Source organism: Vulpes vulpes, chromosome 10 (assembly GCF_048418805.1).
Source record: "Vulpes vulpes isolate BD-2025 chromosome 10, VulVul3, whole genome shotgun sequence".
Taxonomy (NCBI): Eukaryota; Metazoa; Chordata; class Mammalia; order Carnivora; family Canidae; genus Vulpes; species Vulpes vulpes.
In genome coordinates, this window is record NC_132789.1 from 16,534,294 (window position 1) to 16,559,555 (window position 25,262).

At 44.1% G+C, this 25,262-nt stretch overlaps 1 protein-coding gene across 2 annotated transcripts in view; it reads left to right on the forward strand.

The window, feature by feature from the left end:
• Positions 1-25,262, forward strand: part of DYNLL1 (dynein light chain LC8-type 1) — a 32,384-nt gene that overhangs the window by 5,560 nt on the left and 1,562 nt on the right. Inside the window, exons 2-3 of one of the 2 annotated variants that reach the window (XM_072723001.1) lie at positions 5,110-5,198; positions 24,176-24,313. In XM_072723001.1, coding sequence (XP_072579102.1) covers positions 24,182-24,313 — 132 coding nt within the window. In that variant the 5' untranslated portion in view covers positions 5,110-5,198; positions 24,176-24,181. Of the gene's footprint in view, positions 1-5,109; positions 5,199-23,811; positions 23,977-24,175; positions 24,314-25,262 lie in introns of those variants that run through there. The other variant, XM_026015856.2, reaches the window with a different exon arrangement.

Consider the following 25,262-nt stretch of genomic DNA (forward strand, 5'->3'; position numbering starts at 1 on the left):
CTTCACTAAAAACATTCAAGGATGGGACGCCTGGGTGGCTCAGAGGTTGGGCGTCTGCTGTCGGCTCAGGGCATGATCCTGGAGTTCTAGGATCGAGTTCCACATCGGGCTCCCTGTGAGGAGCCTGCTTCTCCCTCTGCCTGTGTCTCTGCCTCTCTCTGTGTGTCTCTCGTGAATAAAAAATAAAATCTTTAAAAATAATAATAAAAGATAAAAATAAAAGCAATTCAAGGAGCATGACCTAATGATGGTGGATGAGGATCAGAGTTCTCTAATACAAGGGATAGAACTGCCCTTCCTACAGGGTTAAGTTTTCACCTAAAATACAGGGGAGCTGAATAACATCGATCACCTCTAATATGAAGATAAAGAATGGCACTGTTGGACTTCTCTTCAGATTGAAAAGAAGTCTTTGACCTTGGCAGAGTGTTAAGAGTTAATGTATTTCCCACAGCAAGCCATTCACTCCCTGCTAGGGAGTAGGGCAGTGCCCAATAAAAAGTAATAATAAAACAATTATCAGTAGGGATAAAAGATTCTATGAACCAGACCATCTGGTTTTCTTCCTTTCCCTATGACATCAGTTCCCTCTAGCATCCCAGCAATATGTTTTCTTCTGGGTCAGGCTCAGTCATGAATTTCTCTCAGACTCTGGTCCTTGGGAGCAGTGGATAGAAGAGGAAGTGATGCGGGGAGTAAATCATTGGTGGGAAAATGAGTCACCTCAAAGAAACTGGTCCAGGCTGCCAGGGAGAGCTGTGGGTTGGGTCACCGGAATGTGTGCCTAGTCACATCACCCTGAGAGCTTTCTCTTTGTTATTCTTTGCCACTGTATTTGTGTGACAGAGTAAAATAAAACATATTCTGCAGAGCTACATAATAGAGAACTTTGCTGTGCAGGGGAGGAAAGGGAGAAGCAACGGCAGACTAGGTTTGAGGGGGTTTGGATGAGGGTGCAGAGAGCTTTCAGGAAGCAAGTGCCATGTGTGGGAGGATGAGAAGAGGAAAAAGATAGGAAAGATAATTCAAGAAGATTTGCAGTGTGTTGTGAATATTATTCCCCTCTGGTGTCTCTTTAAGAGATTACAGAAAATCCTTGACATTGGTTTTCAGTTATTTTTGATTAATAAGCTGATGTTTCTTTGAATATGGCCAGATAGGTAGAATCCCTGGTTTTACATGAGGAGGTACAATTAAAGCAGTGAGCATACTGGATTTGTAGCAGCTTTATTGCTTTATTTTTGTCAGCTTGCTATATTCTGAGATGGAATTCTCCAAAAGCTTGTCATATCAGGGCTTCTGTTTCTTGGATTCTGGGGCTCAGGGACCAGTGAATGACTGACTGCCTCCGCACCCAACCCCTACTCCAACCCTGAAAAACTGTAAAACTTGTAAATTTGGATAAAAAGTATTGCAAATTGAACAGAGAAGTTGTAATTCCGGGGAGAATATCCATGCAGTGCTGTCCAATAGAACTTTGTATAATGATGGATATGTTCTATATCTGAGTTCTGTGGAGTAGCCATTAGAATCATGTGGTTATTGAGCTCTTGAAATATGACTAGTGCAAGTGAGATACTGAACTTTTCATTGTATTTAATTGTAACTAGTTCTTATTATTTTATAAAGATTTATTTACCTTAGCAAGAGAGAGGGAGAGAGAGAGAACACACACACATACACACATGCACACACATACCCCTGAGGAGTTGGGGGAGGGGCAGAGGGAGATAGGGAGAGAGAATCTCAGACTCTGCTGAACACGGACGGAGCCCAATGACAAGGGGCTCAGTCTCACAACCCGTGAGATCATGACATGAGCCAAAATCATGAAATCAAGAGTCAGATGGCTAGCTGACTGAGCCACCCAGGCACTCCAGTTAATAAATAGCCAAATGTGGCTAGTGGCTACCATAAAGATCTGTAAATCTGCATCCCCCCAGAAAAGGTTAAGAACCACTGAAACCAGTCAGCCATGCTATGCTGGCACATGGTAGGTGCTGTTAAATAACAATAAAAAAAGATACCATGGAACACCTGGGTGGCTCAGCCGTTGAGTGTCTGCTTTTGGCTCAGGGCATGATCCTGGGTTCAGGGATCAAGTTCCACATCAGGCTCCCTGTGAGGAGCCTGCTTCTCCCTCTGCCTGTGTCTCTGCCTCTCTCTGTGTGTCTCTCATGAATAAAAAAATAAAATCTTAAAAAAAAAAACCTTAAATTTTAAAGATCCAATTGGCCTTATTTTTTAAAGTTTATTTATTTATTTTTTAGTAATCTCTACACTATTGTGGGTTGAACTCGTGACACATGCTTGTCCAGAGTCACATGCTCCTCTGACTGAGCCAGCCAGGTGCCCCTCTAATTGGCTTTATTAATTGATTCATGAATCAGGCAGCATCCAGTCTAGCAAGTAAACAAGAGTTCCAAAGGGCTATGGAAAAGGAAAGGTTTTTAAAGCTAGAGAGGGAATGGAAAAAAAGCAAATGGCTAGCAAAGAGTTCATTGTTTTAGGCAGTCACCCTCCTTAGGGGCACTGAAGGGGCCTATCAGTAAATTTCCTAGTGTTAACCCAAGAGTTCCCATGTTGACTGGTTAAAGATTACATTTGGGGGGGGGTTGAAACTGCTGTTAGGTTAAGTATTAAGTCCTGGTTAATTGACTTGGGGCTTTAATCTCAGTGACACCATTTTGGGCCTGTGGTTTTCTAACAGTGCTTAATAAACACCTGTTGACTTTATTAACTAGTATTTAAAAAAGAGTTATTCTAGCTCCAGAAAAGGGGAACTGAGGCACAAAATGATAGATGGGCTCCTCAAGTTCAACAAGTTTTACTTTCTCAGCCCCAAATTCCTTACCGTCAACCCAGAACTGTTCCTTAAACATGCTCCACCATATCACATACCTTCGGAAACTTCTTTTATGGCAGAGTAACTCAGGGACACAAGCAAAGGGTTGAAGGGGTGTGAAATGATTAATGACGGTGCTAATGAGATTTTTTTGGGTGCAACAAGAAGAAGCATTTATTTAATAGAATCCTAATACTTTGGGACTCAAATCAATTCTGTACTATGGTTTTTAATGAACTGAGTCAATATAATTTGGTAACAGTACCTCAAAAATAAAAACATTCCTGAAAGATAATATATATATATTATCTTTAAGGAATGTTTTTATTTGTATATTTGTGTATATATATATATACACATGGGAAATATCTGGAGGTTTTTTGTTGTTGTTGTTGTTAAAAAAAAAGAAGAAAGAAAAGAAACTCAGAGCCAAGAAGCTTCTAAGCCACACATCACTCAGTGCTAACATATGCACAGTAGCTGAACTCCCTCCTGTCTGGCTGAGGCTGGCTCTCCCCCTCAGCACATGTGCAAGGCTTCTGTGAATGTCACACTGACAAACATTCCCTGGAGCTAGGCAGCTGGAGACTATTTTCTTTTGTGATCCTATCCTTTCCCTTGGATTGCCAGTTTGTCTAATGACATACTCCTTGAAGGTACCTACAAGAAGTCAGGTTTTTGTTCCTTAAGGAATGCTTCGTCTCCAGCTTTATGAGCCTCTAGTTGTGTATGTGGCTTCTGGGACTTTGGTGGCTTCCCCACTCCTCGTGCACTTGACATTTGTGCATTCATTCAACTGGTATTTATTGAGCCACAGAACCGCCTGGCTCTGTGGTAGGCGCCAAGGACAAAACAGTGAACAAGACCCAAACTGTGCCCTCACACTGTTCACAGACAACTGTGAACAGGGAATTACAACAAAGTGTGGGATACGTGCTACAAGAAATAACGGGGTGCTTCTGTAGCTCTTAACCCAGGCTGGAGTGAGGTATTCAGGAAAGGCTTCCTGGAAGGAGTAGCTTCTGAGACCTGAAGAACCAGCTGGTGTTAGTTAGCCAGGCACTGAAAAGAGGAGAAGGAAAAGCATGTGCAGAGAAAGCTGGGAGGGCCCCAAAAGAGCTTGGTGTTTTGGGGAAAGCTTAGTAGCACAATAATGCCATGAGTTGGGAGTGAGGGGTGTTCTTTCTCCGTCTATAATCACAAGGGACTTATGGGAAGCCCTAATATAAATCAGAGGCTGAGGGCAGCCCAGGTGGCTCAGTGGTTTAGCGCCGCTTTCTGCCCAGGGTGTGATCCTGGAGACTTAGGGTCGAGTCCTGCATCAGGCTCCCTGCATGGAGCCTACTTCTCCCTCTGCCTCTCTCTCTGTGTCTCTCATGAATAAGTAAATAAAATCTTACATATTAAAAAAAAAAAAAAAAAACAGAGGCTAGCTGAGTCAGGGCATTTCAGCTGCTCCATAGAAATCCGTGTCAGTTGCCTTTACCATACAAATGTTTATTGTATATCCCTGAATAGGATGATTGTAAAGGGGCATAGGCTGGGGGGAGGGAAAAGCCTGAGGGGACTATATTGCACAGTCTCTGAAGGGACCATGACTAGCAAAAGGGTGGTTGTTTGGTTCCCAGAACAGGACCAAGCAAAAAATCCAGTGATCTCAGGAGATCCCTGGGATCTTGAGAAGAAAGACCACAGGGGGACTGTATTTGAAATGCTAGGATGTTTATTAATAATGATTCCCTAATACTAACTGGAAGCAACCTCAAGGTCCATCCAGTGGGAACCTGTCACAGGGATTGGAATGTGGAAGCCTGAAGACTATGCAGACATTACAAAAACCAAGTCCATATATGTAGGTATGAAAAGATCTCTGGGGCACCTGGGTGGCTCAGTGGCTGAGTGTCTGTCTTTGGCTCAGCTCGTGATCCCGGGGTTCTGTGATCAAGTCCCACGTTGGGCTCCCTGCAGGGAGGCTGCTTCTCCCTTTGCCTATGTCTCTGCCTCTTTCTCTCTGTCTCTCATGAAATAAATAAAATCTTAAAAAAAAATGTATCTCCGAGATGTTTATAGAACATCTACTGTGTGGCTAGATGCTAGGGACTCAGCAGCAGCAGAAGAGACAAACCTGGAGAAAAACCTGTTTCCACACTCTTATCTTGGCTCTTCCTAATGTGCCTCCCCCAGCTTCTCCTCGTCTCCCACTACTACTCAGCCTCCTTCTCTGGGATCTGCTGTGTCTGAAAGCCTGCATTTCATCTTTGCAGGGGCTACTTCTTGGAACACTGATTTCTCCACTTCTGCCTCCCCAGTTTGGCTTGGCCAAACCCTCCATGGCCTTCAGGTCCCTGACTTGGTGAGTTGGTGTTCAGTGGTAGCAAGAACTGTGGGACCCTGGTCTAGATCTTTCCTCCAAATACGTACTTCTGAAAGGCTTAGTTGTGTTGCCGATTTACAAAGTCTTTTGGGGGGTGGGGTCAGAGGGAGAAGGAGAAAGAGAATCTTTTTTTTCTTAAAGATATTTATTTATTTATTTATTTATTTATTTATTTATTTATTGAGAGAGAGTGGGGTGGGGGAGAGGCAGGAGGAGAGGGAGAGAGAGAATTTCAAGGAGACTCGCTGCTGAGCACAGAGCCCCACACAGGGCAGGGGCCTGATCTCAGGACCCATGAGATCATAATCTGAGCCAAAGTAATGAGTCAGACACCTAACCGACTGAGCCACTCAGATGCCTCAGGACAGAGAGAATCTTTTTTTTTTTTTTAAGATTTTATTTATTTATTTGAAAGAGAGCATACAAGACTGGGTTGAGGAGGAGCAGAGAGAGAGCAGGAGAAGCAGACTCCCCACTGAGCAGGGAGCCTGATGTGGGACTGGATCCTGGGACGCTGGGATCACGACCTGAGCCACAGGCAGACGCTTAACCAACTTAGCCACCCAGGCACCCCAGACAGAGAGAATCTTAAGCAAGCTCCACACGCAACCTTCCCCAGGGCTCAGTCTCAAAACCCTGAGATCATGACCTGAACTGAAATCAAGAGTCAGACACTTAGCCAACTGAGCCATCTAGGCACCCTGTGATTTGTCTAAGCATAATCTGGCATCCTTCTATCAACTTCTGTACAACATCTTGTTGGTATTTTAATTGGAATGGTATTAAACCTATAAATTTACATGTGGAAAATTTTGTCATTATTGCTATATTTGGCCTTCCCACACAGAAGAACCTTGATGTCACTTTCCATTTATTCACACCTTTTTTTTTCTTTTCTTTTTTCTATTTGTGGCTTATAATTTTTATATCTGTATAAAATTTATGTCTGTATCTAGCACTGTGCTAATAACCAATGACTTCCTCTGATGTCTCTCTCTCTCTCTCTCTCGTTTTGGACAGTGTCATTTTTCCTTATCAATTCTCCAATTCTCCAATATCAACTCTCTGTCCAACAATTCAATTCTTTTTTAAAAAAGATTTTATTTTGGGACGCCTGGGTGGCTCAGAGGTTGGGCGTCTGCCTTCAGCTCAGGGCATGATCCTGGAGACCTGGGATCGAGTCCTGCATCGGGCTCCCTGCATGGAGCCTGCTTCTCCCTCTGCCTGTGTCTCTGCCTCTCTGTGTGTGTGTGTCTCATTAATAAATAAAATATTCTTTAAAAATAAAGATTTTATTTCTTTATTTGAGAGAGAGAGAGAGAGAGAGCGCGCACAAGTACAGGGAGAGACAAAGGGAGAGGGAAAGGGACAAGCAGGGTCCCTGCTGAGTGCAGAGCCTGATCCCAAGATCATGACTTGACCAAAGTCAGATGCTTACCTGATTGAGCCACCCAGGCATCCCAATTCAATTCTTCTGATGCTACCCAGAGTTAGTGCGGTAACCTACAGGTTAAGGACTCAATCCTGCAAGATATCCTTACTTCAGCCAAGGGCCACAAATGGAGTTCCCACTGTACCCACAGTTTGTTTTCTGGCTGACTACAAATTTGGGTTTTCCAGCAGATCTAATGTTTATGTACCCCCAAAATTCATATGTTGAAATCTGCCTGCCCCCGAGTCTGTTAGATTGGAAGTATTGAGGGGACACCTGGGTGGCTTAGCAGTTTAGCACCTGCCATTGGCCCAGGGCATGATCCTGGAGTCCTGGGATTGAGTCCCGTGTCAGGCTCCCTGTATGGAGCCTGTTTCTCCCTCTGCCTGTGTCTCTGCCTCCCTCTGTGTGTGTGTGTGTGTGTGTGTGTGTGTGTCTCATGAATAAATAAAATCTTTAAAAAGTATTGGGGAAGTATTAGGCCATAAGAGTAGAAATCTTATGAATAGAAATAGAGCTCTTATAAAAAGAGACCTCAGAGGGCAGCCCAGGTGGCTCAGTGGTTTAGTGTTGCCTTCAGCCCAGGGTGTAGTCCTGGAGACCTGGGATAGAGTCCCATGTCAGGCTCCCTGCATGAAATGGAGCCTGCCTCTTCCTGTGTCTGTGCCTCTCTCTCTCTCTCTCTGTCTCTCAGGAATAAATAAATTAAATATTTAAAAAAAGAGAGAGAGAGAGAGAGAGAGACCTCAGAAAGCTCCCCTGCTCCTTCTGTCATGTGAGGACACAGAGAGAAGACAGCCAGGTATAAACCAGGAAGTGGACCCTGCCTTAATCTTTGCAGGGGCTACTTGTCAGAACCCAACCATATCAGCATCCTGATCTCGGACCTCCAGAACTGTGGAAAGGAATTTTGGTTGTTTACAAACCACCTGATCTATGGTGTTCTGTTATAGCAGCCCAAGCAGACTCAAACAGGAGTCCTGAGAATGGAGATGGTTTTTAGAGCCATGAAAACAGGGACTATGAGAAGTGGCCAAAAGTGAGGCCTGGGACACTCCTTCCTTCAGAGATAGAGGAGAAGAGGTGGAACAAGCAGATGAAGTTAAGGAGGAGGAGATAGGAGATAGGAGATAGGAGAACTGTGAGAGTCCTGGGTGTCCTGGCACCCCAGCAAAGAATGAGTTTCAGAAGGGAAGAAAGCAAATTGTGACAAGCGTATCAATGAAAGTCACTGGATTGAGCACACAGCGGTCATTGGTCACCTTGATAAGCTGTTTTGGTGCTCTGAATTGAGAAGACAATGGATAATGGGCTGTGTCTCTGTCCTTTCGGGCTGCTATATCAAAATACCCCTGACTGGATGGCTTATAAACAACCAAAATTCATTTCTCATAGTTTTGTTTTTGTTTTTTTTTCATTTCTCATAGTTTTGAATCACAGATATTGAGATAGTGATCCTCTCCTTTATCAACGGTTTCACTTTCCCCAGTTCCAGCTTCAGTCTCGAAGCAGATGATCCTCCTTCTGACTATCCTCAGAAGGTCAATAGTAACCTAATATTATGTCACAATGCCTGCTATTCACCTCACTTAATCTCATCACAAAGGCATTTTCTCATCTCATATCATCACAAGAAGGGGGAGATCAGTACAATAAGATATTTTGAGAGAGAGAGATCATATTCACACGACTTTTACAACAGTTCTGTAATTGTTCTACAGTTATAATTGTTCTATCATAAATTATTAATTGTTAATTACTGATTGTTAGTATAGTTACTGTTGTTAATCTCATACTGTGCCTGATTCATAAATTAAACTTTACCATAGGTATCTCTGTATGGGAAAACCAGTATATATCTAGGATTCTGTATTACCTGTGGTTTCAGACATCCACTGGGCATCTTGCGACACATCCTCCACGGATAAGGGGGCATTAACCATATAGGCAACTCTTTGGAGGAAAGCTGAATGGGGTGATAGCTGGAGGAGAGTGTATAGTTAAGGAAAGCATTTTTTTAAATATTTTATTTATTTATTCATGAGAGACACAGAGAGGCAGAGACATAGACAGAGGAAGAGGCAGGCTCCTCCCAGGGAGCCTGATGTGGGACTTGATCCCAAGACCGGGACCACACCCTGAGCCAAAGGCAGACGCTCAACCGCTGAGCCACTCAGGCATCCCAGGAAAGCATTTGTTAAAGATGAAGAGCGTGGCAAGATGTTTGTACATTAATGGGAATAATCCAGTAGATGGGGGAAATTAATGATGCAGGATTTGGCATACTGGCAATCACAGAAGTGAGAGGAGATGGACTCAGGGCCAAGGAAGATGGCCTTAGGTAGGAGAACTCATGGTTCATGCCTGGTACCTGGAGAGGAGGCTGTGTGCATATACATGTGCGTGGGTGGGTAGCGGTGGTGGTAGGAATGTAAGGAAGCTTATTAAAAGAATGAAGCAAATTTATATGTCGTGACATGGAAAACTCAGAATCATCCCATTTTGGTAAAAAGAAAGAAAAAAAAACTGTTTTATGCATTTAAAAAATCTAATTTTAACAGTTGTTATCTTTGAGTTGTAAGATTACCAGGAACGTTCTTTTCCAGATTCTAAATTGCTGCAGTGTTTGACTTTTATACAATGAGTACCTATTACTTCTGAAAGTAGAATAAAACAGATTATTTTTAACTTTGAAGGGTGTTCATCAGAACAAAATGTTGTTAGAATACTGAAGAATTGGAAACAACCCAAGTGTCCAATGATAAGGGATTGTTTCAAAAAGTTATGGATGCAAAATAGTTACGGATGGACTATTAAGAAGCTTTTGAAAAATTATGTGGGAGGCGCCTGGGTGGCTCAGTCAGTTAAGTGTTTCCCTTTGGCTCAGGTCATGATCCTGGGATCCTGGGGTGAAGCACCGTGTCTGGCTCCCTGCTCAGTGGGGAGTCTGCTTCTCCCTCTCCCTCTGCCCCTCCCCCCCCTTGTGTGTGCTCTCTCTCTCTCAAATAAGTAAATAAAATCTTAAAAAAAGAAAAATTATGTTGCAGAAGGCTTTTAAGGACATGTAAAAGCATGTAACAAAAATAATTACAGTGTGATAGATATCATATGCATATTGATATATATACATATGCATAGAAAAATGATGGTGTTAACAATGGTCCTTTCTATACAGTTAATAGTTATAATTTATTTTTTTTTTAATTTTTATTTATTTATGATAGTCACAGAGAGAGAGAGAGAGAGAGAGGCAGAGACATAGGCAGAGGGAGAAGGGAGAGAGGGATCCCAATAGTTATAATTTAATTCTTAGTGTTCTTCTGTATCTTTTAATTTGCCCATTTATTATTTTTATAATTTTTAACAAAAAATGGAAAGAAAACTGGTTAAAAATTCTATATTTCACACCTGTGATGGCTGTGACATTGAGACTGAGAACAGTCTGAGTGCAGCTAGCTGCACTAATTAATTATTTTACTTTATAGCTTGGTGGTAAAAGGTAAAAGGCGGGGATCCCTGGGTGGCGCAGCAGTTTGGCGCCTGCCTTTGGCCCAGGGCGCGATCCTGGAGACCCGGGATCGAATCCCACATCGGGCTCCCGGTGCATGGAGCCTGCTTCTCCCTCTGCCTGTGTCTCTGCCTCTCTCTCTATCTCTCTGTGACTATCATAAATAAATAAAAAAATTAAAAAAAAAAAAAAGGTTAAAGGCCCGTAAATCTAGGATTCCTAATTTATATGAACTCCTATAGTTATAGTCACAGAAGCTCTGCCAGAACACCTCTGCTTAATGAAATACAGATCTTCTTTGACTTTTGATGGGTTTTATTCCAATAAACCCATCATATGTTGAAAATATACTAAGTCAGAAATGTATAATATGCCTAACCTACTGAAAATTATAGCTTGGCCTCGCCTATCTTAAAAGTACTCAGAACACTTACATTAGCTTATCGTTGGGTAAAATCATCTAACACAAACCCTATTTTATAATAAAGTGTTGACTAGCTCATGTAATTTATTGAACACTGTACTGAAAGTGAGAGGCAGAATGGCTGTAAATGTATCAGATTTTTACCCTTGCGATTGCATGGCTGACTGTGAGCTGTGGCTGGCTGCCACTGCCCAGCAGCACAAGAGTATATAGTACCACATATTGCCAGCCCAGGAAAAGATCCAAAATCAAAATTCAAAGTTGGTTTCAACTGAATGTGTATCACTTTTGCACCACCATAAAATAAACTAGAAGATTAGAAGAAATAGACTTTTATGTCCAGCTTTAAGCTCTGGCTTTGAGATCCCCAGCTGTCAAGTTTGGGGGCACCTAAAATTCTACTTTTCTTTTTTTTTCTTTTTAATTTTTATTTATTTATGATAGTCACAGAGAGGGAGAGAGAGAGGCAGAGACATAGGCAGAGGGAGAAGCAGGCTCCACGCACCGGGAGCCCGATGTGGGATTTGATCCCGGGTCTCCAGGATCGCGCCCTGGGCCAAAGGCAGGCGCCAAACCGCTGCGCCACCCAGGGACCCCAAATTCTACTTTTCTGAGACAGGACATCCTTCCCTGCCCTGGTGAGAACTGGAGCTTTGCAAAGAGATGTCTAAAATGGAGTAAACAAGAGACTGAGGCAAAGGAGCAACAGATACTTCCTCAGTGGTGATCTGGCTGCCACATTGGTCCCCCTGCCCTGGTCTTCTCAGTGACCCTCTGATCACGTGTGCCCCCACCTACAGCCTTTCAGGGCCAATGGTGGCCTCAGGACAGAGTCCATATATCTTAGCGAGGCTTACAAGACCTTGAAGGTCTGGCTGTTGCCTCCCCACCCAATTCCAGCTTCATTTCTCCCACTCCCCTAGATCACTTCTCTGTAGCCAAGTTGGCCTTCCTTCAGCTGTCAACCTCCTTCAAGCCTTGAGACCTTTGTGCTATTCCTTTCACCTGAGAATCTTCTGTCTATCCCCTTCTGCAAGATTCTGTTCCTTTAGATTGCTCCCCAAATGTGACTTCCAAGGAAAGCCAGGCTAGGGCACTGCACTCATTAACAGCTCTTATACTGGCCTACATTCTCTATCATTGAATTTGTCACAACTGTAATCACATCATCATATGCATCTTGTTCAGTCCCCACCTCCTCCACATACAAAATGTAAACATCATTACAATGGAGCCATATCTCACTTACTTCCGTTCATGACCCTAGTGCTTAGATGGGAGCCTTGTACAACTAGGTGCTCAATAGGTATCTGCTGAGAAAAAAAAAAAAAAACAACAAGTGACTAAGAGGTAGGGCAGGAACTCCCAATGTCGATCCTCTAAGTGGCCAAAGCACTTAGACAGGAAAAATTAAATAAGTAATGGAGCATCTCTTGGGCAGGTGCTAGGGATATCCATCTCTGTACCTTGCACCTACCTTAGGGCCTGGCCCATGTTAAAAGCTCAGAGAATTGCTAGCTGAATAAGCATTACCTCTTCCATCTTCATGTACTCCTCCCTCCATGGTGATCTCATCCAGTCTCATGGCTTTAAATGTCACTTATAAGCTGATGACTCCCCAGATTATAGCACTAGCCTGGACCTCATCCCAGAACTCATATATACAACTACTTATTTGATACCTCCACTTGGAATGTTTCTAATAGGCATCTTAAAGTTAAAATGGCCAAAACAACTTTTTATTTCTGTTTTGGCCAGCCTTCCCCAGCCCAATCTATTCTTCTCATTGTTCAGGCCACAAGTCTTGAAGTCATGCTCGACAACTCTCTTCTCTCACACCTTTCACACAATTAATAAACAAATCTGTCAGCTCCACCCTCAGAATATATCTAATATCCAACCACCTCTCTTCCTACCTCTACCTGGTTCAAGCCATCTGATGCAATAGCCTCTACCTGGCCTCACTGCCTCCAATAGCTTCTCCATACTCTATCCTCCACCCAGTAGTCAGGTCATCAAATCTTGGCTCAAAGGTCACCTCCTCAGACAGTCCTTCCCAGAAATCTCTATTTAGAACAATACTCCTCATCCTATCACCATGGGTTCTCTTTTTCTATTTTATTTTTATCCATTGCACTTATCAGAGTATGACATATTTTTGCTTATTTATTATCTTTATTCTCCTGTTAGAATGTAGGTTCCATGAAGAAGGCATTTTGCTCATTTTGTTCTCTTGTACATTCCTTTTTAAAAATGTATTAGAGAGAGAGAACACACATGTGTGCATAAGCATGAGCAGGATTGAGGGGGGGGGGAGTGGCAGAAGCAAAGGAAGAGAAAGACTCTTAAGCAGGTGCCATACCCAGCATGGAGCCTGATTTGGAGGCCTCATTTAGTGACCCTGAGATCATGACCTGAGCTGAAATCAAGAGTCAGATACTTAACTGATTGGGCCACCCAGGCAACCCTCTTGTACATTCCTACTAGAGTTCTGGTCACCAATTACTATATATACTATATCACACCAACAAGCAGTTCTCTGAACACCAGCTGGGTGTCCTACAATTCAATTAAATTCTGAAACTATCTACTGGAAGATAGCATTAGAATCCACAGGTTAAGGGCTTGGTCCTGCAAGACTGCCCCACCCATCCCACAGCAGAAGCCAGTCAGAAGCCCACGTTACCTGTGCTACTAATACTTCATCATTGTCTTCTCATTTTTATTTATTTATTTATTTATTTATTTGTTTATTTATTTATTTATTTATTTATTTATTATGTTACCTGTGCTTCTCACTAACTGGCTATAAATCAGAGGTTTCCATGACCCTCTCCTTGGGTTTGATTAATTTGCTACAGCAACTCACAGAACTCAGAAAAACATTTATGGAATCACCAGTTTATTAGGAAAGGATATAACTCAGGTACAGCCAGATGAAAGAGACACAAAGGACAAAGTATGAAGAGAGGGGTCAGAGCTTCCATGCCCTTTCCCAGCATGCCAGCCTTTCTGCATCTCCACATGTTCACCAACCCAGAAGCTCTCCAAACCCTCTCTTTTTAGTTTTTAGGAGGCCTCAAAATGTAGGAATGATTGATTAAATCATTGGCATTATTGAACTCAACCTCCAGCCCCTCACCCCTCCCTTGGAGGTCAGAGGTTGGGCTGAAAGTTCCAACCCTCTAATGGTTGGCTCCACTGGCAATCAACTCCTATCCTTAGGTACTTTCCAAAAGTCACTTTATTAACATAAACCTTAACATAAACGTAGTAGAGAAGGACCTGTTATGATAATAAGACCCTGTTATGATAATAATTCACCCATTTCACCCATTTGAGGAACTGAAACTAAAGACCAAATGTTATGACAAAAGATGCTGCCCTGAGACACAAACATTTACAAATAAAATGATACAATGGCTGAGATGTACTTAAAGAGAAAAAAGAGATGTTGCCATTTTCAGGAAATTCCAAGTTTTAGGGAGCTCTGAGCCAGGAAACTGGATGAAGATCAGATATATCTATTTCTCATTATAAGTCACAATATCATAAACCTTCACCCAGAACAATGACGGACACCTAGTTTTCTCTCAAAAATCAGCAGTCAGGAAGGAAGTTCCGAATGAACTCTTTGTTCTAGAGAGTCGAGTTTTCTCCCTGTCAATGAAAAAGAATGCAGATGCCAGAAATCAAATACCCACTACTTGTCCTTCTGTCTGGGCCTTAAAATAATTGAGATTTAACTGGGGGCCACTTTTGCATATAATTAAAGAGTGACACTGAAGTCACTGGCGAGTCAGAGGGGGCTGTTATCTCCCAGAGCAAATATAGGTCCTACTTCTTACTACATGCTGGAGGGAACCTGTTCTGTAATTATTGGATGTCCCATCCTTTCATCCATAGTAGGCCTTCCTGCCTTGTGGTCTTTTCATGGGGCTGTGACGTGGCATTTGTGACACTTGGACTCAGTCTAGATTGTTTACAGAAGTAGTTCTCAATTGGGGCCATTTTACCCTTCAGAGGACATTTGGTGCTGTCTGCAGACATTTTTGGTTGACAGCTGGGAATGAAATACAATTGGCGTCTAGTAGGTAGAGACTGTAGATGCTGAGAACATCCTTCAATGCACAGAATAGCCCCCCCAACAAAAAACTTTCTGGTCCAAAATGTAAGTGCCAAGGTGGAAAAATCCTGGTTTAGTGTAACATTAATAATAATTGGTAGCTGGCATCATTGACTTTTGCTATGTGCCAACTCTTGCAGTATATACTTTACAAGCACCATCTCAATTTCCAAATTGTCCCTGAGAAATGAGGGCTATTACAATCCCCATTTTACAAATAAGAAAACTGAGGCTCAGAGAGGTGGGTTCAATTATCTATGGTTACACACCTTAGTAGGGATAGAGTCAGGATGCATACCCAAGTCCACCTGGCCTCAAAGTCTGTACTTTTAGCCTCTGCTCTGCGTTGGAAGTTGCTCTGCCCACTAGTTGGAAGTTGAGGGGGTGCAACTAGGCCTCTCTGGGTGTGCCTAAATTTATCTGCTGCCTCCATGGACAGGAGGCTGAGTGGTGAGCCTTCAGAGGGGTCTGTCCACTCAGTCAAGGCTTGGCTATTGGCCAGAGAGGAGATTTTTCTTCCCTGAGTTGTCCTAGCCTGTCTGGTCTCATGCTCTCTGCACTGCAGTACAGTACTTGGCTCTAAGGCTCAGGTTCTCCTGCCAGCCCCAGGCTGGTGCCAGCCCTTCTCCATGGGGAGGCAGCTTCTGGATTCAGACTCAGGCCTTATGCACTCTTCCATGGAGCCCATCCTTTCTGGGCAGCAGTCCTTGAATCAATTATGGGAGCTGCAAGGTCACATCTCACATATCCTTTCAGGTAAGGGAGACTAGGGCTGCTAGGTTGGTGACAGAACTGGTCCAAGAAAGGGCTGGAGATCCCAGAAAAGCCTTGAAAAGTGATTGGTGGACAGGGCTGGGAACAGTGTAATCTTAGACCAGTGGCAAGTAAAGGTGGAGCAGGCTGTGGTCTTTCTAGCCTGTTTGCAGGAGGGTGGAGCTCCAAGCTCTGCAAGGAATCCCTCCGCCTGTTTATGAACAATCTCAAGGGGCTTTCTGAAGGCTCTGGGAAAGTGTAGTGGCTTAAATACAAAGGTAGTTTGTCCAGGGAAGATCAAGACGGTCAAGGACCGGTTTAGGGTCACGTGTGAGAGGAAGCAATATTGAATTTGTTTGAAATATCCATCCATCCATTCATCCAACATATTTGTAGGGAGCTTCTGCCAGGAGCCAGGGATACTTACAGTTTCCAGGAACATGCATCATCTGTCTTTGTCTGGGGAAATGGGCAGTTCAGAGGTTCCATCTACTTTATGTGACTGCGGAGTCAGCCCAGCTTTGTCATTTCTGAACAGTATAACTTTAGGCAAGGGACTTCACATCTCTGAATCTTATTTTCCTCATCTGTGTAATGGAGAGACCAGCAGTTCTTGATATCCACCCCACAGAATTGCGAGAAGTCAATGAGACAATGAGACAATGTGTCCCAAATGCCTGGTATATAGTAAGTTCTCAATACATAACAGCAATAGTTACAATCTTTTTGGATCTTGGTTAGGTCTTTAGATGCATTATTTAATATAATCCATTCCACCATCTTATGATGAAGGTATTATCTCCATTTAAAAGTCAGGAACCGGGATCCCTGGGTGGCGCAGCGGTTTGGCGCCTGCCTTTGGCCCAGGGCGCGATCCTGGAGACCCGGGATCGAATCCCACGTCGGGCTCCCGGTGCATGGAGCCTGCTTCTCCCTCTGCCTGTGTCTCTGCCTCTCTCTCTCTCTCTCTCTCTGTGACTATAATGCATAAATAAATAAAAATTTAAAAAAATAAAAATAAAAAAATAAAAAAAAATAAAAGTCAGGAACCTGGAGCACCTGGGTGGCTCAATTGAGCATCCAACTCTTATGTCAGCCTAGGTCATGAAATTGAGCCCCTCGCGATCACACAGGGTCCGTGCTTGGTGAGGAGTCTGCTTCTCTTCTTCTCTCTCTCCTTCTGCCCCTCCCCCGGCACACATGCTCTCTAAAATAAATGGATGAATCTTAGAAAAAAAAGAAAGAAAGAAAAAGAAAATGCATATTTTTCAGGCTTAGAAGATTTTTCAAGCAAATTTAGTAGCTTGAGTGGAATAAAGTGAGTTGCCCAGATACATGAGGCTATGGAACTCCCGGTGGGCCAATTCAAGTGGGCTTGGGCTCTTCATTCCAAGAGTTTGGGTTATTCTAAGGCAATTGTTCTTATTTATGTTGAGTTAAAGTCCTTTGTACATCTGATGGAAGCTATAGATCCTCTCCTTGGAAAAATGCCTGTGAGCCAACACACATTTTATGCATAATTCTAGGGGGCTTGTAAAACTCATCCATGGACCCCCTTTAAAAACCCTCCTCTTAGGGTGGCATTTCCCAAATTGCAGAGCATATCACTAATGGTCTCCAAGATTGGTTTAGCAATATGAGGACAAAATGTTTTATATTCTAATATCTATTCATGTTTTATAATTACCTTCCATTTATGATAAATGAGATTGGCTTCTCATTTATGCATTTGTCTTTTCTTTTTTAGATTTTATTTATTCATGAGAGACACAGAGAGAGAGTCTCTGTGGGCAGAGGGAGAAGCAGGCTCCTCACGGGGAGACTGATGCTCGACTCAGTGCCCATACATTTGCCTTTTTAAAAAATACTTATTTTGGGGCGCCTGGGTGGCTCAGTGGTTGAGTGTCTGTCTTTGGCTCAGAGCGTGGTCCCGGAGTCCTGGGATCGAGTCCTCTATTGGGCTCCTTGCATGGAGCCTGCTTCTCGTCCTTCTGCCTGTGTCTCTGCTCTCTTTCTCTGTGTCTCTCATGAATAAATAAATATTTTAAAAATATATACTTATTTTTTAAAAATAGAGTGTAATTAAAGAAAAATATTGAATAGTAGTAGAGGTAGGGTGCTGGTATAGCAAAAATCATCATGAAGATGATTTAGTAAACTTCTCGGGGGGTTTCTACTTGGTGAAGTCATGCTGCATTTGCTCCAGTGTCATCTGAGCTTCCAGAGGACCCTGAAAATGACCTATTCTGGGGTTTTCTAAATCTGATTAGATGGTTCTCATCAACCAAGAATGAGGTTGAGTCTCCAGTTTCTCCCCTTCCCAGGGAAATCCCCTGGTGTCTATGATGAGTTGTCCCCTCCTTGCTGCCAATCAGAACTACACCAGATATAGTCTTTCTACAGCTTGAAGTGTAGGCATTTTGGTGCTATATCCATTCATTTATTCAGCATTCATTCAGCAAACATTATGTGCCAATTAGCAAGCACAGACCACACTCTATTTCACTCCTAGAAAGTATAAAATCCCTGGCACCTGACGATAAGCCAGTCTGTCTAATGTGATAGAGTACCAGATTTGGAGTCAGACCAGGCTCCATAACTAACTTGCTGTGTATTCATGAGGTCCTTTTCCTTCTGTAGTGTTATTTTTCTGATAACATTTCCATCACTATTTCCCCCCCAATAGCAAATACTTATTTTTCCATACAAATTCTTCAATTCTCCCAGCATCAACTGGGTGTCCAACAATTCTTTTTTTTTTTAAAGATTTTATTTTATTTATTCATAGAGACACAGAGGGGGGGGGGCAGAGGCACAGGGAGAAGCAGGCTCCTTACAGGGAGCCTGACGTGGGACTCGATCCAGAAAGAAAGAAAAGAAAAAGAAAATGCATATTTTTCAGGCTTAGAAGATGCCTTTGTACATCTTTAGCAACATTGGCTCAGCATTCCCAAATGGCTACCTAGATATGGCGCAGTGCTAAACCGCTGCGCCATCGGGGCTGCCCGGGTGTCCAACAATTCAATTCAATGCTATCACTGATTGCCAGCATTAGCACAGACCCCAGTGGCTATGGGCTCAGTCTCATAAGATTGCCTCCACTTTAGGACCACCTGGGTGGCACAGCGGGTTGAGTTGCCAGCTCTTGTTTTTGGCTCAGGTTGTGATCGTGGGGTTGTGAGATCAAGCCCCACGTTAGGCTCTGCACTCAGAGTGGCATCTGCTTGGGATTCTCTCTGCCCCTCCCTCCCATAAATAAATATATATATTTTAAAGACTGCCCCCACTTCAGATGTCCCTGCAAATGAGGTTCCCAGGCTGCCTTCACTTTGCCCAGCTGACTAAAAATTTGGGGGTTCCCATGTTGGCCTCCTGAGGTTTGATAATTGTATAGAACAACTCACAGAATTCAAGAAATACTCTACTTACAATTATAGATTTATTATAAAGGACAACTGAGGAACAGCCAAATGGAAGAGATGCAAAAGGGGGTGGTGGTACAGAGTTCCCACGCCCTCCCACCACCACCAGGGGTGCCACCCTCACAACACTTCATGGTTGGGGAGTTTTTATGGCGATTTCATTACATAGGCATGGCCACTGGAGATTGGATTTAATCTCCAGTTCCTCTGCCTCCCAAAAGGTGAGGAGGTAGGGAGGGTCAAGGAGGGAGAGATGTCTGGGAAAGGGGGTGGAAAGTTTTAAACTACTAATCACAAGGTTGGTTCCTCTGGTGACTAGCTACCTAGATATGTCAAGCTATCCAGCTCCCTCCCGCAAAACAGTCACCTCATTGGCATAAACTGTGGTATCAGTGGTTAATAGAAGCTCATTATGAATAACAAAAGATGCTCTTATCACTCAGAAAATTCCAAGGCTATTTAGAACTCTGTATCAGGAAACTCTAGACAAAGATCAAATGGATATGTATATATACATATATAATATACATATATGTATAATATATTTTTTTATACTAGATCTTCTCTGAGTATGTCTTCTGGTTGCCAAAAGAGAGTATTCAGCTGGATGAGAGTACCATAGGCCATATCTAGACTACACTGTATTTTATTTTAAAGATTTTATTCATTTCACTAAGAGAGATAGCAGAAGCAGGAGGTAGTGGCAAAGGGAGAGGGAGAGCAGGCTCCCCACCGAGTAGGGAGCCCGATGTGGGGCTCCATCCCAGGACCCCAGAATCAGGACCCGAGATGCCCAACTGACTGAGCTACCCAGGCACTCTGCATTGTATTTTTAAAAATCAATTTATGACTAACATTTAAAAGTGGTATTTCTCTCAAAAAGAATCCAGATGTCTCATCCCTCTTGAAAATCAGAAGATTTAGCAACATTGGCTCAGCATTCCCAAATGGCAACATCTGCATGGCACCTTTAAAGGGGCTTTTCTAGTGCACCTGGGTTGTATAGTCGGTTAAGTGTCCAACTCTTGGTTTTGGCTCAGGTGGTGATCTCAGGGTACTGGTATCAAGCCCTGTGTCAGGCTCAGTGTGGAGTCTGCTTGAGATTCTCTTCTCTCCCTCTGCCCCTCCCCCTGCTCATGCTCTCTCTCTCTCTCTCAAAATAAATAAATAAAATCTTAAATTTTTAAAAATTTTTTATTTTTTTAAAGATTTATTTGAGAGAGAGAGAGAGAGAGAGCATGAGTAGGGGGAGAGGGGCGGAGGGAAAAGGAGAGACAGTCCCAAGCAGACTCTGCACAAGCACAGAGATCTCATGATTATAGCCGAACCCGAGTCCATATTTAACCGACCACACCACCCGGCATCCCAACATCATCCCATTTCAAACTCCTTTTCTCCAAAGTTATAAATAAGAAAAAGGCAGACTGTCAACTTAGTTAAATATGTTAATACTGAAGTTAAGAGGATGGATTTTAGGGGCACTTGGATGATTCAGTTGGTTAAGCATCTGCCTTTGGCTCAGGTCATGATCCTTTTCTTTTTTTTAAGATTTTATTTATTTATTCATGAGAATACACAGAGAGGACAGAGAGAGAGAGGCAGAGACACAGGCAGAGGGAGAAGCAGGTTCCATGCAGGGAGCCTGACATGGGACTCGATCCCAGGTCTCCAGGATCACGCCCTGGGCTGAAGGCGGCGCTAAACTGCTGAGCCACCCGGGCTGCACCACCCCCCCCTTTTTTTTAAAGATTTTATTCAGGTCATGATCCTGGAGTCCCACGATTGAGCCTAAGTTGGGCTCACTGCTCAGGGAGAAGTCTGCCTCTCCTTCTTCCTCTGGCCTTACCCTCTTCTTATGCTCTCATATGCGCTCTCTCTCAAATGAATTTTAAAAAATGGATTTTTAAATCATCCAGACCTGGAACTTATTATTTATTAACAATGTGACTTTGAGGGGCACCTGGGTGGCTCAGCGGTTGAGCTTCTGCCTTTGACTCAGGGGGTGACCCTGGGGTCCCCGGTCAAGTCCCAAATTGGGCGCCCTGCAGGGAGCCTGCTTCTCCCTTTGCCTGTGTCTCTGCCTCTCTGTCTGTGTCTCTCATGAATAAATAAAGAAAATCTTAAAAAAAAACAAAACAAAAACAATGTGACCTTGAGAAAGTCAATTTCCTAATCTGTTAAATGGGGATATAAGACCTGGTAATTTTAATTCAATGCATAATACAGATTCAATGCAGACACTGAATTAGATGCTGAAAGTCGCAGTAGTGAACAAGATAGGGACAGAGAGACAATAACCAAGCAAATAAATATATGAGATAATTCTTCTGAAGGAATAAATGAAGCAAGTACAGTGGAAATATAAATGTTGCAGAAAGTCACTGAAGGGTGGCGGTAGTGACAAGTAGAAATGGGAGGTCAGGGAAGGTGGCATTTGAGCTGAAATCTAAATAAGCACACAGCTATGCCAAAAGGGAGATGGGAGGAAAGGGTCCCAGGCCCAGCTGTTGTGAGGAGTAACTGAGTGAATAAAAGCACTTGGTGGTAAACAACCACTCAGTAAACATCTGCTATTCTTATTAAGGCATATACTTTCTTCACTCCTTCTGTTCAAAAAAGGAGAAGCTGGGCAAGCCATAGATCAAATATATATATATATATATATATATATATATATATATATATATATATTTGAGATATATATATATATATATTTGGGTTTTTTTTTTAAGATTTATTCATGAGAGACACACAGAGAGAGAGAGAGAGAGAAAGAGAGAGAGAGAGAGAGAGAGAGAGGCAGAGACAGAGGCAGAAGGAGAAGCAGGCTCTATGCAGGGAGCCCGATGTGGGACTTGATCCTGGAACTCCGGGATCACGCCCTGAGCCAAAGGCAGTCGCTCAATCGCTGAGCTATCCAGGCATCCCAATATATATATATATATTTAAATAATATATATATGAAAAGTAAATGTAGGGGCACCTGGGTAGCTCAGTCAGTTGAGCGTCTGACTCACTTTTGGCTCAGGTCAACATCTCAGGGTTATAAGATAGAGATTTCCTCTTCCTCTTCCTCCCTGCCCTCATCCCTCCTACTCCTGGGCTCTTTCTCTCTCAAATAAATACATCTTTTCTTAAAAAAGTAAATATATAAATATATTCATGAAAAGTAAAGGCCCCCAAGAAAAATTCAGGCTCTGGCCTTGTAAGGAGATTCCACAGCTCTGAATCACACACCCAAGTCAGGTAGAAGCACTAACCCAGCCTCACCCCTGTCACCAACCCAACTTCTTCCTCCATACATCATACAGAACTGTTTTAACTCCTGAAACTTGTAATCCCTGCACTGGAAACCTGGAACTGGGAAAAGCTTCTTCATTTTATTTAATTGATGTGCATATGTTGTACCCGAGGTTCTTCTCATTATTCCCTTCTGTTTCTCTTTGGAGTTGTGTGCCTGTCTGGTCCCATCGTTGGAAGGGGCTCTGAGTTAATGAGAGTAAGTGGTCAAGAAGGAAAATGCAGAAATGTAAACAGAAGGCTTCTATTTGCATGATGAATTTGGTAGTTTGTTATTAAAGTGCAAACATACATTATAGGCATTTTAGAGTTGGTCAAAATCTTGCTGTGACTCTTAGGACAGTTCCATAAGCTGATAGTTTTCCATAAAATGCATTGAGCACTTAACTACATGTCACACATTGCGCTGAGGAACTTCAAAAGCATCTGTTCCCTTCATATCCCCTTCACGGATAAGTAAACTGAGATTCAAAGTGCTAGTAAATGACACTGCTGGGATTTAAATCCTGTTCTGACCCTGCTCCCCAACTTTCCAAGACCTAGCTTTTTAAAAGATTTTATTTATTCATGAGAGACACACAGAGAGAGGCAGAGACATAGGCAGAGGGAGAAGCAGGGTCCTCACGGGGAGACTGATGCTGGACCCAATCCCGGGGCCCCAGGATCATACCCTGAGCCAAAGGCAGACGCTCAACCAGAGCTACGGAGGCTCAACCAGAGCTACCTAGGCGTCCCCAAGACCTAGTTTTTTTAACCGCTTAGTGGTAAGTCTCCTAAAGCTAGAGGAAAATACTTCTGAGGGATGCCTTTCTATCCATTAGGGTACTTCCACCCTAGAGATAAATCCCCAACCAAGAAACTTCCACATTGGAAAGACTGCCTCATCGTGGCAGCAAGAAACCCCACCCTGGACACATACACACACACCCGGGATCAGAACTCCCAAATCCACCCAGATGTAACCCTGGCCCCTTAGAGAAGTCTTAGTTGCCCAGCAGGGTAAGGACAAGCCCCCCCCCCCCCCTCCCATTCCCTCCCCACAAGAAGACGGGCTACATAATTTGCGGGACCCAATGCAAAATGAAAATGTGGGGTCTTTTGTTAAAAAAAAAAAAATTAAGAATTTCAAGAATGAGAGTGCTGAGCATTAAACCAAGCCCTGGGACCCCTCTTCTACGAAGGCCCTGGTCATTCGACGATAAGGCCGGCCCTGCTTCAGAGATAACCCTTCCAGGGAAGGGATTGACTACCTCAGTCAGAATCCCTAAATCCTTTGGACCCGGGGTGCAGGTGGGGGGTACGTAGGGCACCCAACTCCCCAATATATTCGAGAACACACCCTAGGATAACTTTCGAAAATTGGGAGGCACTTCTCTTGGCGTGGGCACAAAGTAGCCTCCAACCTCCAGTCTCTGGGTGGTCCTCGCGACCCCGCCCAGCTCCACCTTCGGGGTGTGTGGGCCTCACCGCGTGCTGCCCATTGCCGGGGCAACCGACGCCGCGAGAAATGCATTGTGGTCTGCAACAAAATGCAGGAGAAAGATCCTGAGGGAGCCATTGAGTCCATGGACCAATGGGAGAGTCGTGGGGGCTGCGTCAAGCCAATGGGGACATGCCGCGGGGGGCGGGGTTGGCAGGAGCAGGGCGGGGCCTAGGCACTAGGCGGCGGCGGCTGGCGTGGGGCTCCTTAGATGCGCCACGGCTTCGGTAGCGACCGTAGCTCCAGCCGGGTCTGAGCGTCGCCAGCCCCTCCCCCAGGAGACCGTTGCAGTTGGCCGCCCCCTGCTCCTCGGTGAGAGACTCGGGGGCTGCGGGGGCCTTCGCTGCCTGGTTACTTCCCCCGCTGGGCTTGTCCCGCCGTTCGGTCCGCGCGGCCCGCGCTTTCTGTGAAATGGGGCGGGGGGCGGGAGGAGCGGGCTGGGGGAGCTGGCACCTTGCGGGCGCAGCTTACACCACAACTCCTCACACGTTGCCCGGGCCTCGCCCCCCAGGTAACCATGTGCGACCGAAAGGCGGTGATCAAAAACGCCGATATGTCGGAGGAGATGCAACAGGACTCGGTGGAGTGTGCGACTCAGGCGTTGGAGAAATATAACATAGAGAAGGACATTGCGGCCCATATTAAGAAGGTGAGAACAGGGCGAGGGTGGGGGGGCTCGGGCCGTTTGCGCACAGCCGGGGCGAGTCACAACTTAGCCCTTCTTTCCGATCCTGCGTCCCCAGAGCGTTTGGCAGACATCATTGGAGGCACGCAGGGCAGCTCTCGTGTAGAGGTTTCCAGAAAGGACGCAGATGAATTTTGCGCTCCTGATGAGAAGACCAGACCCTCTGCGCCTGAAGTTTTTTTATTACCTAGCTCCGCAGGGGGAAAGCGCCACCTAGCAACGGTTTCTAGGATCAGGGAGCAGCGGTTCCCCCTTCTTCTGCATGATTTCTGCGCGGAGGATCCATCTGGGGGGTGGGGGTGGGGGGCTGCGTAGGTGTTTCCAGCCGGGCCAGAGAGAGATCTTGCCAGCCTTCGTTAGTCGGCAGTTGAGGGAAAGTGGGTGGTAGTGGTGGTTAGGGGGTTGGGGTGAGGGCTTGGTAAATGGCAGTCTGTAGAAAGCTGGCAGGACTGCCAATTTCTCCGAGCTGTGTTTTCTGGAAGGGAAGGAAGCTGGCAGCCTAAGCCGTGGGAGGGTTCCCAGTTGAGAATGGGGAGATGAAAGACTTCAGATAGAACAGAAACACCTTTTTTGACAAATGCAGCAGTGGGTTTCTCTAGCTTGTAAGAATGTTATTCCAATTCCAGTAGATGTAAAAGATGTTCGTGCTGCATACAATATGAGAGCCTACTTTTGTGTAACTCCTCACAGAGAATTGTAAGAATTATATAAAGATTAGCTTTAGCCCCTGCCCTAGTCACCTAGTGAAGAAATTATCACAGGTGTTTTAGTTCTCAGAGTGCCTTTGGCTGAGGAAATAGGGAAAGTTCCTGCAATTTGCTATGCTTGTGTACCAGGTGATAGATTAGCACCATTAGGTTAGATGTGGAAGAGAGGGCTATTGAAACTATAATTAAGGATAGAATCTGACCTG